Below are 19,926 nucleotides of genomic sequence, written 5' to 3'. Positions count from 1 at the left end.
TGATGTACAGAATATCTAATAAGAACTCAGTATGTAAATATACAGCTCTAAAACCAGCGGTAAGATTACAATGTGCAGCCGATCTTTATATAGGCCAGTACATAGATATTTTCTCCATGGCCGTAACGATATTCGATACTTTTTCCAACTTATCGAGGACTTATGATGATATATTTTCAAATATCGATATATCGGATTCCCGACATTTTTGAAATTATCAACAGTCCTAATTCCGACGTTGCAGATGATAACAGAAGCAAGACCGAAGAAAAATGAAGACACGATCGTAGGATTTGTGGATCTGGAAAAAGCGTTCGACAATGTAAAATGGTGCAAGATATTCGATATACTGAGGAAAATAGGTTGTAAGCTGTGTAAGTAGGCTGTTTAGGTTTTTATATTGGTAACGTCACGTAGCGCTCTGTATGAAAATCACTGGCTGTGCTGTGTGCAGTCTGTGGCGGGTTTGCATTGTTGTTGGCTATTGTAGTGTTGGGCAGTTGGCTGTTAACAGCGGGTAGCGTTGCGCAGTTGGAGGTGAGCCGCCCGCAGTGGTGGATGTGGGGAAGTGAGATGGCGGATTTTTGAGAGCGGATGATCTGGACAGAGACAGTAAATTTGTAAGACTGGATGTCATGAACTGATCATAGAATGAAGGCTTTCACGACCGGATGACTTAGCTGCTAGTAAACCTTTCGGGTTGTAGGGTCGTGGTCCAAGTAACACTTATGTTCCTGACGTTTCGTCCAGAACTGGGGCGGACATCCTCAGAGGCACTCCTCAACTCAGTCTAGCCGACAGTCGGCAGGACTGCGCCTCTTGGACCACGACCTCACATCCCGAAAGGTTTACTACCAAATATAAAATATGTACAAGAACCAACGGAGAATAGTGAGAGTGGAAGACCAAGTACGAACTGCACGAATTAAGGGGGGTAGGACGTCAAACAGGCCGACTTGGAGCAGGAGATGCACCACTGAACATTTTAATTTCCACTATCTATACTTTTACAAATAAATTCATAAAACTTTGTCAGCATGACCAGGAAGGATTCAGAATTCACACTCTTAGCAGTGGAAGTTCGAAAACATATGAAATAATTTTTTTTTTTTTTACATGTGAATTTCTTCATTTTTTCACTTACTACTGACAGCATTTGCTGCTGTAGGTACACTTTTCTTCATAGGTAAGAGAGATTCTTCGATGAATTTTGCACAGCATACAAACCATACTGAAAGGTGTATGAAACTCTAGAATTTTCCAAATCTATTAAAAACTGTGGTAAAAATTGAGGTAATTAACTATAAAATTTGTGTTTTTTCTAAAGATGAAGTTTTTTCATAAATTAAATAAATTCTAGAGTTTCATACACCTGTGAGTATGGTATGTATGCTGTGAAAAATTCATCGAAGAATGTCTCTAACTTATGAAGAAAAGTGTACCTATAGCAACAAATGCAGCCATTAGTAAGTGAAAAAATGATGAAATTTCGCACGTAAAAAAATTTATTTTGTTATGTTTTCGAACTTCCACGGCAATGGATGTAAATCCTGAATCCTTCCTGGGGATGCGGACAAAGTTTGATGAATTTATTTGCAAAAGTATAGACACTGGAAATTAAAATGTCCTGTGATGCCTCTCCAGCTCCAAGTCGACCCGTTTGACGTCCTACTCCCCTTAAAAAGGGTAGTCTTCGCCCCTGCTGTTCAGTCTGTATGTCAAGGGGGCTATGATAGAAATTAAAAAAGAGGTTCAAGAGTGGGATTAGAATTCAAGGTGAAAGGATATCAATCCTAAGATTCGCTGATGACATTTCTATCCTCAGTGAAAGTGAAGAAGAACTACAGGAACTTTGAATGGTCTTGAACAGTCTAATGAGTACAGAATATGGACTGAGAGTAAACTGGAGAAGTAGGAAAGTAATAAGAAATAGCAGGAATGAAAATAGTGAGAAACTTAACATTATAACTGGTGATCACGAAATTAAGGAATTCTGCTAACTTGGTAGTAAAATAACCAATGGCGCACGGAGCAAGGAGGACATAAAAAGCAGACTAGCACTGTCAAAAAGGGCATTCCTGGCCAAGAGAAGTCCATTAACATCAAACATACGTCTTACTCTGAGGAAGAAATTTCTGAGACTGTACGTTTGGAGCACAGCATTGTGTGGCAGTGAAACGTGGTCTGTGGGAAAACAAAACACATCATTTGAGATGTGGTGCTACAGAAGAATATTGAAAATTAGATGGACTGATAAAATAAGGAATGAGGAGGCTCTCCGCTGAATCGGCGAAGAAAAGAATATTTGAAAAACACTGGCAAGAAGAAGGTACAGGATGATAGGACATCTGTTAAGACATCAGAGAATAATTTCCATGTTACTAGAAGGAGCTGTAGAGAGTAAGAACTGTAGAGGGAGATAGAGGCTGGGATACAACTAGCAAATAATTTGAGGACATAGGTTGCAGGTGCTACTCGGAGATGAAAAGGTTGGCACAGGAGGGGAATTCGTGACAGACCGCATCAACCAGTCAGAAGACTGATGACTCAAGAAAAAAGGATTTTCTCAAAAGTGGGGATGCCGTCCTTCTTCGGTGGCAGAGACATATTAAGAAACAGCAACTTAGACAATAGGACTTATTCAAATGTCGTCGTCATCATCATCGTTGTCATAATCATCTTCGCCGTCACCAACGCCAAACTATAACGTGTGAGACAGAAGAAGAGAGACTAGAATTTAATGATTGGTAATAATAAGGAAAGAAATCGACCGTGACCGTAAAGGACGGAAAAATTAAATCTCGATGCCCGAACAAGGATTTGAACTGCATTCCTTTCGAATGTGAATCCTTGTCTTAATTTCTGTTCCGCCTCGGTTACTGAATCTTGGTTGATGATATAAGGAGGATACGAGAATTTGAAGCGTCGACGGTCTTTCACTTTACGCTCGTTGATAGGATGTATTGCGAGTCTGTGTTGTTGATCAAAGACCGTCACTGCAGTAGAGGACAAAAACTATATTTTAAAAGCTACAATTCAAATCAGTTCACTTTCCAAATAAGCAACATCACAACATTCAGTTTGAAAAGATTACCGAAGAGACTACATTGTTACCTTTTATGCAGTTAAGAATCTGCTGTGGATTCTTACCTAAATCTTCCTGTACTCCAAGCAAAGCTTCCGCCCCGAGCTCCCCCTGGTATGAAAACATGTAGTAATACACTGGAGCCACGTCTTTATACTTCCTGACAGCTTCATCCGTGTTCCAATTAAATAATGCATCAGAATACAGCTAAAGAGGAAAAGAAATGGAAAATCACAGTTGCATTAGTTAGCAGATAGCTTTGTGAGTATCATACTACTCCTATTTATTTGTTGCTTATTACACAAAAAAAAAAAATTCGAACTTAATGGCTCATCTTCGGACATTGTATCATCCCAGTTCGAAAAAGAGCTGCTGTATTTATTAGTTTCATGTTTTATTCATTATCAAATGTTATTGTTTCATTCCATTGCAAAAAAGAGATGACGTTCGTACACAACGTGATTAAATCTGGAAGAGGATATCTGAAGTTGAAGGTGATGAACATAACTGCGATTTTTTACTTAATATTTGAAAGTCATTGACAGTCTATTTTACGGAGTGTCTTAACGCTGCCCATGCACTGATTATGGTTACATTGTTACCTTTTTAGTATGTATGCGGTAGTGCATTACCTAACATGGTTGCGTCATCGTGTGCCTGAAGAGTGTCAGTGATGCGTTTTTCTCAGGTTTCCGTTCAAATATCTGGAAATCCATTGTATAAAATAAAATTATTCAAATGGTATCAACAATAAAAAGGAATGCAGTAGTCAAAATTTAGTTTGTCATGTTAAAAACCGTTCATTTTTATGCTCTGGTTGGTACGCAAGTCATTACTGCAAATGCAGTGTGATTTTCCTGTTTGTAAAATAAATTTTGAAAATGTAAAGTCCAGGGAAATTAAGTGAGGTAAAAGTTTATGCAGAACATGAAATAATAAATATCACCACCTCCCTGTTCTGTTGTCCATCTTTTGTGTCTTTCTAGCACTCTCTTGCCAGAAGGAGATGTACTCACCTAATACATGCCGCCGTATTAATTTACATCTACCCATACATTTTCGTTCTTTATTTTCCATGAAATATTTCTTAACAAATCAAAGAAAAGTCACTTCAGTGGACTGCACTGTCGAAGCCTCTTTTTGCATAAGTGTCCAACTTTCGCTTTTATACAGCGAAGTCGATTGTTCTGTGCAGTTTTATTTACTTTCCTTCCTTGTTTTGCTCTTCAAAAGTGTGTACACTGCCCAATTATGAATCTAATATTTAGTTCTATCGTGGTGCCAGTGTTACTGTTTACACTTATTTTGCATTCTAGACATTTGAAAATTGGCATTATTGATAATGTTGCGAAACTTAAACTCTTAGTAGGAATTGCGAGGGAGTATATATAATTGCAGCACTTCAGAGTCGCTACCATAAAATACCTGCAGAATCAGATCCTGATAACCATCTAACAGTACAACTAATAAGAGAGTAAGATAAGATCACTGAAGATCCGCAGTACTTGTTAATAGTTACAATTACAACCTGTTGAAGTGGTGGAAGATCTTAATTACAACCTCTTCTCTTTCAATTCTGAGAGAGTCTTTAATAATATCGTACACGCTTACGCCATCCATGTTGTACATTGCGTTTTGGCTATTATCACTACTGCGGGAAGAATAATTAGCGACTAATTTGTTGGTGATCTATTTACAAGGCATGATATTCCAAGTCTAACGTCTGGAATAGATAGATCAGCCTATACTTTAAATTACTTAGCTGTCTGTTTTGTTAACAATAGATGGATTAATTCCTGTTTTATTTTGGTGTCATATTTTGCTCCTAAGGAATTTGCACCTGTTGAAACGGCTGAAACGTTGAGAAATTGTTACACAGTAAAGCATTTTTCCATAAATTTCTCAGAAAGCACATCTTGAATAGCACACTTACACGAAAAACTCAGAAAGATATGTGACTCAGAATTCTAAAAAGATCTGCTTACCTCAGTGATTTTGCTGTAAGTAAGTTCCCCAGACGGGAAGTAGAAATTGTATATCTTCTCTGTAATGAATTCGACTTGCGGCGACACATCGTAAGATAGAGACATGGGAAGGATTTTCTTGCCGTCGTGCTGAAATTCTTGCAATAGTGTGCTATTTAAGGCTAGAGCTGGAAAACACAACAAGACATAATACCTCCTAGTGCATATAGTTACTAAAGATCAATATCCAAACATTCACAGAAGGTACTGATAAAATTTTTAAGTGTCAATTTGTTGTGATATTCATTAGGATATTGGTAGCAATCTAATAAACCCAAAAACCGTAACAGCCTTGATCAATTCAGCCAGTATAGCAAATGTGGCCTGACAATGACATGAAATTTCAGTAACAAATAGTAGGATATAACGTCCGCGTTCTCCAGAAATCTACAAGGCAACCGTTCTATTTCCTATGGATCGTAATCCCACGGACATATGGAGATATTCAACATCTACATCTATACTCCGCAACTCTTCTTACGGTGTGCGTGGAGGGTAGTTTGTGACCACTGTCACTTTTCCCCTTTCCTGTTGCAGTAGCAAGTAGTTAGCTGGAAGAACGACTTCCGGTAAACCCTCGTATGGGCTCGAATCTCGCTAACAATATTTTCACGGTCTTTTCGCGAGACACACTAGGAGAGAGCAATATACGAAGTGTTAAAAAAAAAGTATGATACTTTGAGAGGCGATAGCACTCATCGAAACAAGAAAAATAAGTCCAATAAACATGGATCCGGGAACGCATACTTTCCAAGATAAACGCATGTTTATAGGAAGGTCTGCACGACACTTGGTTGCGGATATTAGCACAGTAGCGCATTGACGCTCCGTCAAATGTGTCGCCAGGGTACTAAGATGTCTTACTCCCACTTCTCTACCTACCACTAGGTGGTCTGCAGCCAGTTGTGTGGTTCGAGTCGGGTTGTAGGCTGCGTTAGTTTTCGTCGTGTTAGTGTGCGTTATTCTACAGTATTGTCAACTCAGGGTACGTACTATGGTGTTTTACCGTCTTCCAAATGCGGATTCACTTACTTGTTTATTGTCATTGCACTGTTTTACGTACAAATGGTGTAGTACATTTCTTCTCCTCCACCACTTGTTACCAATGGAAGCCTACTACTCGACAAGTGAAATAGTCGATATGATATTTTGCTATTGTTTAACAAATGGATGCAGCCTGCGAGCCCATGCCCTCTACGCCGAAAAGTATCCACAGCGCAGAGTGCCCTCTGATAAGCTATTTGGCAGACTTTTCCAACGTCTGAGGGACACAGGTTCCCTTGAATCTCGGAAGACTGACAGTGGAAGACCCCGCACAGTCTGCACGCCTGACATGGAGGAGCGGGTGCTACATTCAGTGGAAGAAACCCCTGGGACCAGTGTGCGACGAACATCAGCAGCAGAAAACGTGTCTCATTCTCTTATCTGTGGAGTACTTCATGAACAACTGCCATACCCATATCATCTAGAGTGTGTTCAGGCCCTAAGACCACAGGATCATCATAGCAGACAGCGGCTCTGTCAATGGCAGTTGCAGAAGGGTGCCGCAGATCCACTGTTCATATCCAAGATTTTATTTATCGATGGGGCAGGATTCACGAGAGATGATGTTGTGAATTTCCATACCAGCATGCTTGCGCAGGTTGAAATCCCCTTTGCAAGTTAGGAAAGAGGGCATCAACACTGGTTCTCAGTCAACGCATCGGCTGGCGCCCTTGCCAGTAGATTAGTAGGGCCATACGTGCTACCAGAAAGGTTAACTCGGGTGCATTATTTGGAATTTCTCATTAATGAATTGCGTACTTTGCTGGAGGCTGTGCCACTGCAGCAACGAATACATATGTGGTTCATGCATGATGGCCCACCAGCACACTTTCATCACAATGTGCGCGAACATCTGACACGACATTTCAGAACCGCTGGATTTGTCGTTTGGTTGGGGAGGGGGATGAGGCGGGGGGGGGGGGGGGGGGGCGGGACACCTTGCCCTTCTCGTTCCCCAGATCTCAGTCCCATAGACTTTTGGTTATGGGAACATTTGAAGGAATTGGTCTATACGACGCCAGTCAACGATGTCCGGACGCTACAATGTTGCGTCTTCAATGCGTGCCAGCAGACAGCAACAACTGGGTATACTACAAAGGTGTGTCATTCCTTACGCCAGAGGGCAGAGGGGTGCTTGTCATGAATGGACGCCACATTCAACACCTCCTGTAAATGGTTGTTTATCGCAAAAAGTATGCATTTCCGGACCCATGCTCATTGAGCTTATTTTCTTGTTTCGATGAGTACTACTACCACCTCTCAAAGTATTCGCCACGTTTTTTTAAACATCCTGAACTTGTTGGCTCTTCTAGGGACGCACTGACTCACAACTTTAACAATAAACTATACCGTGATGCAGAACCTTTCTCTCGCAGCATCTCCCACTGGAGTTGGTTGATCGTCTTTGTGACTCTTTCATGCTTACTGAATGAAACTGTAACGAAACGGAAACGCGCTGAGCTTCTTTGGACCATCTCTATTTCATCTATCAGTGCTATCTGACGAGCAACATTCAAGTATTTTTCGAACCAATGTTTTGTAAATTACTCTCTTTGTTGATGGACTACATTTCCTGAGGATTGTTCCAATAAATCTCATTCTTGCATCCACGTTACTCGCAATTAATTTTATGTGATCTTTCCATTAAAATCCGTAAATTCGTATACTCCTAGATATTTTATGGATGCAACTGCTTCCAGTGGCTGTTCTGCAATTGTAGTTTTACAATAAAGGGTTTATTGTGTCCATGTATTCGCAATACGCTGCATTTGTTCATCGTGAGGGGCTGCACCAAGCGTCGATCATCTCCAGGTCTTCCTACACTTCGCTACAATTTTCTAGCGTCGCGACTTCTTTGTCTCCAAAAGCATCATCCACGTACAATTCTCCGAGAGAAAGAGCGTCAAGTTGTTTTGGTTCTTTCATTGTACAAATCCTACCACAAATATTCTAATATTGAACTAATCAGATGCTTGTGTCTTAAACACAACATCGTCAGCATAGTACCTCGACCAATGGGCGGCCTCGTTCAGAATGTCATACGATAGGACGCAAAAGCTATGATAAGGATTTTGAAGCCATTATGTGTAACAGTCTCAGTCTACAGGCTGTACTAGCAGTTAAAACCACAACAACAGTATATTAAGCTTCAGTTTATTTGGGAAGCATGTCAACACTGAAAGAAACGTAAATGTCTTTCCTTCCAGAAACTGCTAATATACCATAGCCGATGCATTACGTGGAAAATAATACTGTGTGCAGATTCTGAACAATTATTCATATTACGTAACTAATGTACACGGCATCTCGATTTATATCGTTATAACTTACACCATATCACCTATCTGTTATCATTGTCGTCATCATAGCGAAAAAAAGTCACCTGCTGTGAACAAGCATCCTTCATCTTTAGTGACCCCTACCAACCACGGTAGAGCTGTGTGGGGTTCCAAGTTCAGTGGATGTCTGGGTAGAAACGCGCCTTTCCGGTCAGCCTCGACTGTTGGCCGGAATGGTATAACAGGAGTCAAGAACGACGCCTGCAACAAAATCATAAACCCATCATGATACAGTAATGCTCTAGCACAGAAGTCATAATAAAAATGCGTTAAACGCTGGGAAACTAATCTACAGAAAAAATGCATTACTTGCTTTGATAGGCGCTCTTCATTTCAACCATCTCTATTCATCGAATTCCTATAATCGTTAGAACCTCAAACATACTTTTATTTCATTTCGCCTGAAAAAAATTTCACGCGTGTGACATGTCTAGCCGGTGAAGAATATCTATCACACGTATCAGTTAGTAAATATCACATTTAATCCAAGAATATCTTAGCAAGACTAGAAAAACATAATGATATGGTGAATATTATATTCCGTATTCTTCTATCCCCAAAGATGTCGCAGAGAGAGACAGAGAGAGCAAGAACGTTACGTGTAGAATTTTCTTTATAAGTCACTTACTTTTTAGTTATTTCAGTTACTTATTTTGATAATTACTTAACTGTTTCGAAAGATTTGTCTTACTTATCAAGCCTGTATCCGTCAAGAGTAGATTCGTTATAGAATAATATAAATCAGTTTTGATTTTAAGTTTATTGTGAATACCAGTTTCACTCTCAAACTGCAATGAATTGATGGCATCAAATGATACCAGTCAGTGACTACACTGTGTCCCATTGGTATTACCTACAAGTTAAACGGATAGTTACAAATTTAAATGCTTAAATTCGTGAACATAGGAGCTAAATTTATAAGGTGTCTTAATATGGATATCGGGATGTTATTCTTCTCTAGATCTCGCTCCTCTAACTCAGAATAAAATTCCGATTGGGAACTGCACAGCAAGACGACATTGGCATGAAACTATTCACTAATCAAGGTACATTGTTTTAGTGGGGAATCGCGATAAAACTATATCCTTCCAGTAGTGTTTTACGATTTTTTGTAGTATACCAACCAACAAAGGATATTATTCATTTCTTTATCTTTCTTATTCTTTATTCTTCCAATGAACAGCGAAAGGGTATAGTCTTTACTTGAGATTACCAAATATTCTCGAGATTAAGTCCGCAAATCGACAGTGCTGTGGTTTGAATGGAATAACTATACGTAAACCGACTTGTAGCGAGACAAATTGCGGCTTGATAAATACGGCTTTAAATTTTTTTCTTCCTTCTTCTTTTCCTGGAGAAGTTCTTAAAACTACACTCCTGGAAATTGAAATAAGAACACCGTGAATTCATTGTCCCAGGAAGGGGAAACTTTATTGACACATTCCTGGGGTCAGATACATCACATGATCACACTGACAGAACCACAGGCACATAGATACAGGCAACAGAGCATGCACAATGTCGGTACTAGTACAGTGTATATCCACCTTTCGCAGCAATGCAGGCTGCTATTCTCCCATGGAGACGATCGTAGAGATGCTGGATGTAGTCCTGTGGACGGCTTGCCATGCCATTTCCACCTGGCGCCTCAGTTGGACCAGCGTTCGTGCTGGACGTGCAGACCGCGTGAGACGACGCTTCATCCAGTCCCAAACATGCTCAATGGGGGACAGATCCGGAGATCTTGCTGGCCAGGGTAGTTGACTTACACCTTCTAGAGCACGTTGGGTGGCACGGGATACATGCGGACGTGCATTGTCCTGTTGGAACAGCAAGTTCCCTTTCCGGTTTAGGAATGGTAGAACGATGGGTTAGATGACGGTTTGGATGTACCGTGCACTATTCAGTGTCCCCTCGACGATCACCAGTGGTGTACGGCCAGTGTAGGAGATCGCTCCCCACACCATGATGCCGGGTGTTGGCCCTGTGTGCCTCGCTCGTATGCAGTCCTGATTGTGGCGCTCACCTGCACGGCGCCAAACACGCATACGACCATCATTGGCACCAAGGCAGAAGCGACTCTCATCGCTGAAGACGACACGTCTCCATTCGTCCCTCCATTCACGCCTGTCGCGACACCACTGGAGGCGGGCTGCACGATGTTGGGGAGTGAGCGGAAGACGGCCTAACGGTGTGCGGGACCCTAGCCCAGCTTCATGGAGACGGTTGCGAATGGTCCTCGCCGATACCCCAGGAGCAACAGTGTCCCTAATTTGCTGGGAAGTGGCGGTGCGGTCCCCTACAGCACTGCGTAGGATCCTACGGTCTTGGCGTGCATCCGTGCGTCGCTGCGGTCCGGTCCCTGGTCGACGGGCACGTGCACCTTCCGCCGACCACTGGCGACAACATCGATGTACTGTGGAGACCTCACGCCCCACGTGTTGAGCAATTCGGCGGTACGTCCACCCGGCCTCCCGCATGCCCACTATACGCCCTCGCTCAAAGTCCGTCAACTGCACATACGGTTCACGTCCACGCTGTCGCGGCATGCTACCAGTGTTAAAGACTGCGATGGAGCTCCGTATGCCACGGCAAACTGGCTGACACTGACGGCGGCGGTGCACAAATGCTGCGCAGCTAGCGCCATTCGACGGCCAACACCGCGGTTCCTGGTGTGTCCGCTGTGCCGTGCGTGTGATCATTGCTTGTACAGCCCTCTCGCAGAGTCCGGAGCAAGTATGGTGGGTCTGACACACCGGTGTCAATGTGTTCTTTTTTCCATTTCCAGGAGTGTACATTTAAAGCCAATATCCACCCATTCTAGGAAAAATCATAGTTGAGAACGCAGTGCAAGCTGAGTTTACACCACGACTGAAAGGGAACTAGAGATAATAGAGTTTTGTAGTGAGCACAGTTTAATCACTGCAAAAAGCTGGTTGAAGAATAATGAAATAGATTTGAATATGCGGAAAAGGTCTGGAGACACGAGGGGTTCTTAATAAATTACGTAATGGTGAGACAGGGAAACCGAATTTTAAATCCAAAACGTTTCCAGGAGTGGAAAAGGAGTCTGACCGTACTTTACTGGCTATGAATTGCAGATTAAAACTGAACAAATGTCAGAAAAGTACGAAATACTGGAGGTAAGACCTAGATGATTTGACGGAGCTAGAGGTTGTTGAGAGTTACAAAATAAGCATTAGAAAACTTTCGACTGAAACTTTGGAATGGGACACAATAAAATACAAACTGCTATCTTTCAGAGATGAAGTAATGAAAGCAACAATTAACTATTTGGCAAAGAATCCGAATTCAATAGAAATTCTTGTCTAACACATGATATATTGAATTTAATGGACGAAAGGAAAAGATATAAAAATAAAGTCTATGAAGTAGAAAAAAAAGCAATATACATACAGGGTGTTTCAAAAATGACCGGTATATTTGAAATGGCAATAAAAACTAAATGAGCAGTGATAGAAATACACCGTTTGTTGCAATATGCTTGGGACAACAGTACATTTTCAGGCGGACAAACTTTCGAAATTACAGTAGTTACAATTTTCAACAACAGATGGCGCTGCAAGTGATGTGAAAGATATAGAAGACAACGCAGTCTGTGGGTGCGCCATTCTGTACGTCGTCTTTCTGCTGTAAACGTGTGCTGTTCACAACGTGCAAGTGTGCTGTAGACAACATGGTTTATTCCTTAGAACAGAGGATTTTTCTGGTGTTGGAATTCCACCGCCTAGAACACAGTGTTGTTGCAACAAGACGAAGTTTTCAACAGAGGTTTAATGTAACCAAAGGACCGAAAAGCGATACAATAAAGGATCTATTTGAAAAACTTCAACGGACTGGGAACGTGACGGATGAACGTGCTGGAAAGGTAAGGCGACCGCGTACGGCAACCACAGAGGGCAACGCGCAGCTAGTGCAGCAGGTGATCCAACAGCGGCCTCGGGTTTCCGTTCACCGTGTTGCAGCTGCGGTCCAAATGACGCCAACGTCCACGTATCATCTCATGCGCCAGAGTTTACACCTCCATCCATACAAAATTCAAACGCGGCAACCCCTCAGTGCCGCTACCATTGCTGCACGAGAGATATTCGCTAACGATATAGTGCACAGGATTGATGACGGCGATATGCATGTGGGCAGCATTTGGTTTACTGACGAAGATTATTTTTACCTGGACGGCTTCGTCAATAATCAGAACTGGCGCATATGGGGAACCGAAAAGCCCCATGTTGCAGTCCCATCGTCCCTGCATCCTCAAAAAGTACTGGTCTGGGCTGCCATTTCTTCCAAAGGAATCATTGGCCCATTTTTCAGATCCGAAACGATTACTGCATCACGCTATCTGGACATTCTTCGTGAATTTGTGGCGGTACAAACTGCCTTAGACGACATTGCGAACACCTCGTGGTTTATGCAAGATGGTGCCGGCCACATCGCACGGCCGACGTCTTTAATTTCCTGAAAGAATATTTCGATGATCGTGTGATTGCTTTGGGCTATCCGAAACATACAGGAGGCGGCGTGGATTGGCCTCCCTATTCGTCAGACATGAACCCCTGTGACTTCTTTCTGTGGGGACACTCGAAAGACCAGGTGTACCGCCAGAATCCAGAAACAATTGAACAGCTGAAGCAGTACATCTCATCTGCATGTGAAGCCATTCCGCCAGACACGTTGTCAAAGGTTTCGGGTAATTTCATTCAGAGACTACGCCATATTATTGCTACGCATGGTGGATATGTGGAAAATATCGTACTATAGAGTTTCCCAGACCGCAGCGCCATCTGTTGTTGAAAATTGTAACTACTGTAATTTCGAAAGTTGTCTGCCTGAAAATGTACTGTTGTCCCAATCATATTGCAACAAACGGTGTATTTCTATCGCTGCTCGTTTAGTTTTTATTGCCGTTTCAAATATACCGGTCATTTTTGAAACACCCTGTATCTACAAAGTGAGATTGACAGAAGGGGCAAATCAGCAAAGAAAGAATAGCCAGAGGAGAAATTTAATCCTGTAGAAGCATGCAAAAAGAGAGGTGACCTGAATAACATAATTGGAGAAAAATACAAGCATCTGTACGAACGTCAAGGGCTCAGATGGGAAGTTAGTTCTTGTACAGAAAGGAAAGCTGAAAGGATGAAAGAATTTACTGAAGGGTATATAAAAGAAAGAACAGTATTATGGAAAGAAGAAAATGAATTATGATGGTATAGAGGATGCAATAGCCGGCCGGTGTGGCCGTGCGGCTCTAGGCGCTTCAGTCTGGAACCGTGTGACCGCTACGGTCGCAGGTTCGAATCCTGCCTCGGGCATGGATGTGTGTGATGTCTTTAGGGTAGTTAGGTTTAAGTAGTTCTAAGTTCTAGGGGACTGATGACCATAGATGTTAAGTCCCATAGTGCTCAGAGCTATCTGAACTTTTTTTTTTTTTTTTTGAGGATGGAGTACTGCGACAGTGCGCCCAGTATAATGTCACTCGATGCTCTGTCCCTACCACCCGTCCTAAACATCTGAGTGTCCCAGTCTATATCTGGTAAATTGAAATCTCCACCTAAGACTATAACATGCTGAGAAAATTTATGTGAAATGTATTCTCACAGTTTTACTCGGCACGTACCTGTCTAAAACGCATTTTACGATTGCCTTGAACTTTTTCCATAAACACTCAACATTGTCAGTGTCGGAACAGAAATTTTCGTTTTGATCTGTTAGGTAGTCTGAAATCTGCCTTCTATTACTCCTGCTAAACAGATAAACCTTCCTCCCTTTTTTTTATATTCCTATTAACTTCCATATTCAGGGATGCTGCAACGGCCTTATGATCACTGATTCCCTGTTCTGTACATACAGAGTCGAAAAGTTCGGGTCTGTTTGTTATCAGTAGGTCCAAGATGTTATCTCCACGAGTCGGTTCTCTGTTTAATTGCTCGAGGTAATTTTCGGATAGTGCACCCAGTATAATGTCACTCGATGCTCTGTCCCTACCACCCGTCCTAAACATCTGAGTGTCCCAGTCTATATCTGGTAAATTGAAATCTCCACCTAAGACTATAACATGCTGAGAAAATTTATGTGAAATGTATTCTCACAGTTTTACTCGGCACGTACCTGTCTAAAACGCATTTTACGATTGCCTTGAACTTTTTCCATAAGCACTCAACATTGTCAGTGTCGGAACAGAAATTTTCGTTTTGATCTGTTAGGTAGTCTGAAATCTGCCTTCTATTACTCTTGCTAAACAGATAAACCTTCCTCCCTTTTTTTTATATTCCTATTAACTTCCATATTCAGGGATGCTGCAACGGCCTTATGATCACTGATTCCCTGTTCTGTACATACAGAGTCGAAAAGTTCGGGTCTGTTTGTTATCAGTAGGTCCAAGATGTTATCTCCACGAGTCGGTTCTCTGTTTAATTGCTCGAGGTAATTTTCGGATAGTGCACCCAGTATAATGTCACTCGATGCTCTGTCCCTACTACCCGTCCTAAACATCTGAGTGTCCCAGTCTATATCTGGTAAATTGAAATCTCCACCTAAGACTATAACATGCTGAGAAAATTTATGTGAAATGTATTCTCACAGTTTTACTCGGCACGTACCTGTCTAAAACGCATTTTACGATTGCCTTGAACTTTTTCCATAAACACTCAACATTGTCAGTGTCGGAACAGAAATTTTCGTTTTGATCTGTTAGGTAGTCTGAAATCTGCCTTCTATTACTCTTGCTAAACAGATAAACCTTCCTCCCTTTTTTTTATATTCCTATTAACTTCCATATTCAGGGATGCTGCAACGGCCTTATGATCACTGATTCCCTGTTCTGTACATACAGAGTCGAAAAGTTCGGGTCTGTTTGTTATTAGTAGGTCCAAGATGTTATCTCCACGAGTCGGTTCTCTGTTTAATTGCTCGAGGTAATTTTCGGATAGCGCACCCAGTATAATGTCACTCGATGCTCTGTCCCTACCACCCGTCCTAAACATCTGAGTGTCCCAGTCTATATCTGGTAAATTGAAATCTCCACCTAAGACTATAACATGCTGAGAAAATTTATGTGAAGTGTATTCCAAATTTTCTCTCAGTTGTTCTGCCACTAATGCTGCTGAGTCGGGAGGTCGGTAAAAGGAGCCAATTATTAACCTAGTTCGGTTGTTGAGTGTAACCTCCACCCATAATAATTCACAGGAACTATCCACTTCTACTTCACTACAGGATAAACTACTACTAACAGAGACGAACACTCCACCACCGGTTGCATGCAATCTATCCTTTCTAAACACCGTCTGTACCTTTGTAAAAATTTCGGCAGAATTTATCTCTGGCTTAAGCCAGCTTTCTGTGCCTATAACGATTTCAGCTTCGGTGCTTTCTATCAGCGCTTGAAGTTCTGGTACTTTACCAACGCAGCTTCGACAGTTGACAATTACAATACCGATTGCTGCTTGGTCCCCGCATGTCCTGACTTTGCCCCGCACCCGTTGAGGCTGTTGCCCTTTCTGTACTTGCCCTAGGCCATCTAACCTAAAAAACCGCCCAGCCCACGCCACACAACCCCTGCTACCCGTGTAGCCGCTTGTTGCGTGTAGTGGACTCCTGACCTATCCAGCGGAACCCGAAACCCCACCACCCTATGGCGCAAGTCGAGGAATCTGCAGCCCACACGGTCGCAGAACCGTCTCAGTCTCTGATTCAGACCCTCCACTCGGCTCTGTACCAAAGGTCCGCAGTCAGTCCTGTCGACGATGCTGCAGATGGTGAGCTCTGCTTTCATCCCGCTAGCGAGACTGGCAGTCTTCACCAAATCAGATAGCCGCCGGAAGCCAGAGAGGATTTCCTCCGATCCATAGCGACACACATCATTGGTGCCGACATGAGCGACCACCTGCAGATGGGTGCACCCTGTACCCTTCATTGCATCCGGAAGGACCCTTTCCACATCTGGAATGACTCCCCCCGGTATGCACACGGAGTGCACATTGGTTTTCTTCCCCTCTCTTGCTGCCATTTCCCTAAGGGCCCATAGTACCTGAAAAGAAATTGTAGGGTGTTCATCAATAAAAGTTTAACAAGGGTAATGAAAAGTAGTCAAATTAAGTTAGGAGATGCTGAGGGAATTAGATTAGGAAATGAGACAGTAAAAGCTTCAGTCGAGTTTTGATGATAGAGGCAGCAAACGTAACTGATGATGGCAGAAGAGAATATAGATTGCCGACTTACAACAGCATAACAAGCTTTTCTGGAAAAGATGAGTATCTTAAAATTCAATAAAAATTTAGGTTTTAAGAAATATTTCCTGAATTTGTCTGGTGTTTAGCCTTATACAGAGGTGAAAAGTTCTTGACAAAAATTACAGGCAGGGAGAGAACAGAAACCTCTGAAATGTAGTCCTAAAGAAGGATGCTGATGGTTATATCAGATAACTGATAATAAGATACGGAGTCGCTTAGGGAAGAAGTAAAATTTATGGTACAAGTAGACTAAAAGCTATATTCTGAGGAATAAAGGGGTAATCAGTTTGTTAGTGGGTGATAGTGTGGCAGGTAAAAAACCTGCAGTGGAAGACCAAAGCCGGCCGGAGTGGCCGAGCGGTTAAAGGCGCTACAGTCTGGAACCGCACGACCGCTACGGTCGCAGGTTCGAATCCTGCCTCGGGCATGGATGTGTGTGATGTCCTTAGGTTAGTTAGGTTTAAGTAGTTCTAAGTTCTAGGGGACTTATGACCACAGCAGTTGAGTCCCATAGTGCTCAGAGCCATTTGAACCATTTTTTGGAAGACCAAAGCCTGACTACAGGTGGCTGTAGGATGCAACAGCTACGCAGAAATGAAGAAGCTTTCACTTGGTGGACTAGCTTCGCGAGCTACATCTAACCAGTCATCACAATGAAGACCACCACAACTAATATCAACAACACTACTGTATGCATTTTCTTGCAACACTCAAACAATTCCAATTCAAAATTTTGCAATAAACATCCATTTCTTTAAAATATTCCCGATTCCATATCTTTCATTTCTGTGTATCCACATTGTGTTTATCATTACAGAATGTAAGTGATGAAATAATATTTATCCATTGTTAGTACTAAATAAAAAAGTTGAGCAAAGGATAATGATCACTTTGGAGTAAAATAAAAAATTCTAAAACTCGAATTTAATTTAACGGAAAGAAGTGATACAGTATTAAAAATCAGAACAGTGCTTCTGCATAGTCCCTGATCGACGGCAATTAAACACTGCTATGTCCCTGGCAACACAGCGATGATTTATGCAGATAAATACAGAAACACCCAGGCAGCTTTCTGTTAATGCTGCTCATAAGCTGCATCAGGAATATGGAACTCGGGAATTTCTCATTGCGCTCAAGAAACATGCATCCATTTTTCTATCTGACCTTTGACGTGACCTGAGTTTCTGTGTGAACCTAACAGATACAAGTTACCTTTGTTGTCTCCATGTTCTCTAGAAGTAAGTGCCAATCAATCAGAAACATGAAACTACCTGGTAAATAGTATCTACGAAACCCATATATGATTAGATACATACTGTTCACTTATTTGTATCTGTATTTGTCATCTATGTCATACTTTTATCGACTGGTCTACTGTCATTGTGAATTTCCGTGTTTTATTTTATATTGGACACTGTGGGTCATTATTGTAGTGAGATTCAGTGAAACGAATAGTAAGGAACCAACCTCGAACTTTTGTTGTGCCGCAATGAGCTTGTGGTCGTCGACGCCCCTTAGACAGTCGACGAGAGCGGTGCTGGGCTCTGTGGGGCATCCGACCAGTGTCGCCAACTTGCGCGCATTTCGCACTGCCCCAGCCCCACTTTGTGGCGCAGCCCAAGCCATCCACGCTACACCGCTCTGCGATATCGCTCGGTGGAAGAGACCTGCAGCATGAAAAAGGATGTCACTGAAAGTTGATTACCCAAATGTAGGATCAGAGTGGTAGGACTCTTGTTGTGTTTTCCAGTGTCTGAAGGAGGTACCTATCTATAGTAGTGATAGATGTGCTTAATATGATAAGCTCTTTGTGCCCCGTGCGTACAAGTAAGATTTTCAGGATACAGTAATTTCGCTGTGTGTGGCGAGTCATGATTTCAACAAAACAAAAAAAATTATGAATATGTGCAGCAATGACTGATGCATCATGTGACCTCTAACACAATTGCACTAAAAATTTCTTAACTATATTCGTTACGTTTTACTCAGACTATATAAATTTTGATTTATTGTAAGGAATCTGATGGCAATTTTCTGAGACGTCCATTACTCTTCCAGGAACCATAGTACCATATGAAAAAATACTTATCTTCGTTAACAATGAATTGAAAATGTTATTCTAATTTTATTATGAAGCAAGCAAGACAGATTAGGGTTCAATGTCCTGCTGAAAACAAGGTCATTACAGACAGAACACAAGCTCATATTGGAATGGATGGGAAAGGAGATCGGCCATGCCCTTTCAAAGGAACTATTTCAGCATTCACTTTAAGCGATACAGGTAAATCACAAAAATCTGAATCTGAATGACCAGATTAGGATGTGAACTGCAGTCCTCAAAAGTATTAGTTCACTGTCTAACAACAGTGCCTTCTCATTAAATTAATTTATTTTGCAGAAGTCAGTTATGTTTTGCAGGATAAACAGCCTGGTTTGTTAACCTTCTCCTGATGTATCTATTATTTACATTTTTCTACGAGTCATTCAAGTATTTACAAACTGCAGACAAACTGATTATTGTCCGATTAAATTACTTGATAGTTGACACATCCTGCATTGTAGCTGGTTTCCTTCAATCAGATTGCTCAACATCACCCCGACCATTTGACATTGCCAAACTACCACAACAATTAATCGGTTCACTTGCAATTCCTTGTCCAGTTTCCTTTCTTGATGTGTTTGGATCCCGAATCTTGGATCTCATCCTTTTATTTTGTATTTCATCACACACAATAACCACACCAAAAAACAACACACACACACACACACACACACACACACACACAACAAAATACATACGTTTCATACCAAACACTAATGGATTCTTCCACACCGGCTGTGATTCAGCCGCCACATATACAGCTACTGTAATCACAGAGGTTGGATTACATTAGATAAGTTTCTCACGACGTTGTGTGAAGCTGAATTTTTGAAGGCGGCAATTAATCATTGTGACAGGGCACAAGAGTCTTAAATACAACAACCTTCCGCAGTGCAATGGCATAGCGCACCTGCCCTGTTGAAAGTCGTAGGTATGAATCTGGTAAACACAGCAATTTCTTTTAATTTTCTGAATCTAATCAACAGACTTTGATTATTATGTTTATTCAGTGAATGGGTTTTTATTTGTAATACTTTGCAGCGTCATTATCATTAGTATTTCAATTTTATTAGTTGCTCTTATT

General features: G+C 41.7%; 1 protein-coding gene across 1 annotated transcript in view; it reads right to left on the bottom strand.

Annotated features, from left to right (window-relative positions):
- LOC126474448 (esterase FE4-like) overlaps window positions 1–19,926 on the bottom strand; it is a 100,058-nt gene that overhangs the window by 18,128 nt on the left and 62,004 nt on the right. The window contains exons 6-9 of the mRNA XM_050101919.1: window positions 18,209–18,408; window positions 8,537–8,693; window positions 5,071–5,237; window positions 3,151–3,292 (exon numbers count right to left, since the gene is read on the bottom strand). Of these exons, the coding sequence (XP_049957876.1) occupies window positions 3,151–3,292; window positions 5,071–5,237; window positions 8,537–8,693; window positions 18,209–18,408 (666 nt within the window). The remainder of the gene's footprint in view (window positions 1–3,150; window positions 3,293–5,070; window positions 5,238–8,536; window positions 8,694–18,208; window positions 18,409–19,926) is intronic.

Source organism: Schistocerca serialis, chromosome 4, assembly GCF_023864345.2.
Source record: "Schistocerca serialis cubense isolate TAMUIC-IGC-003099 chromosome 4, iqSchSeri2.2, whole genome shotgun sequence".
Taxonomy (NCBI): domain Eukaryota; kingdom Metazoa; phylum Arthropoda; class Insecta; order Orthoptera; family Acrididae; genus Schistocerca; species Schistocerca serialis.
The sequence above is the reverse complement of the archived record's forward strand: the minus strand, read 5'-3'. Positions and strand labels throughout refer to the sequence as shown.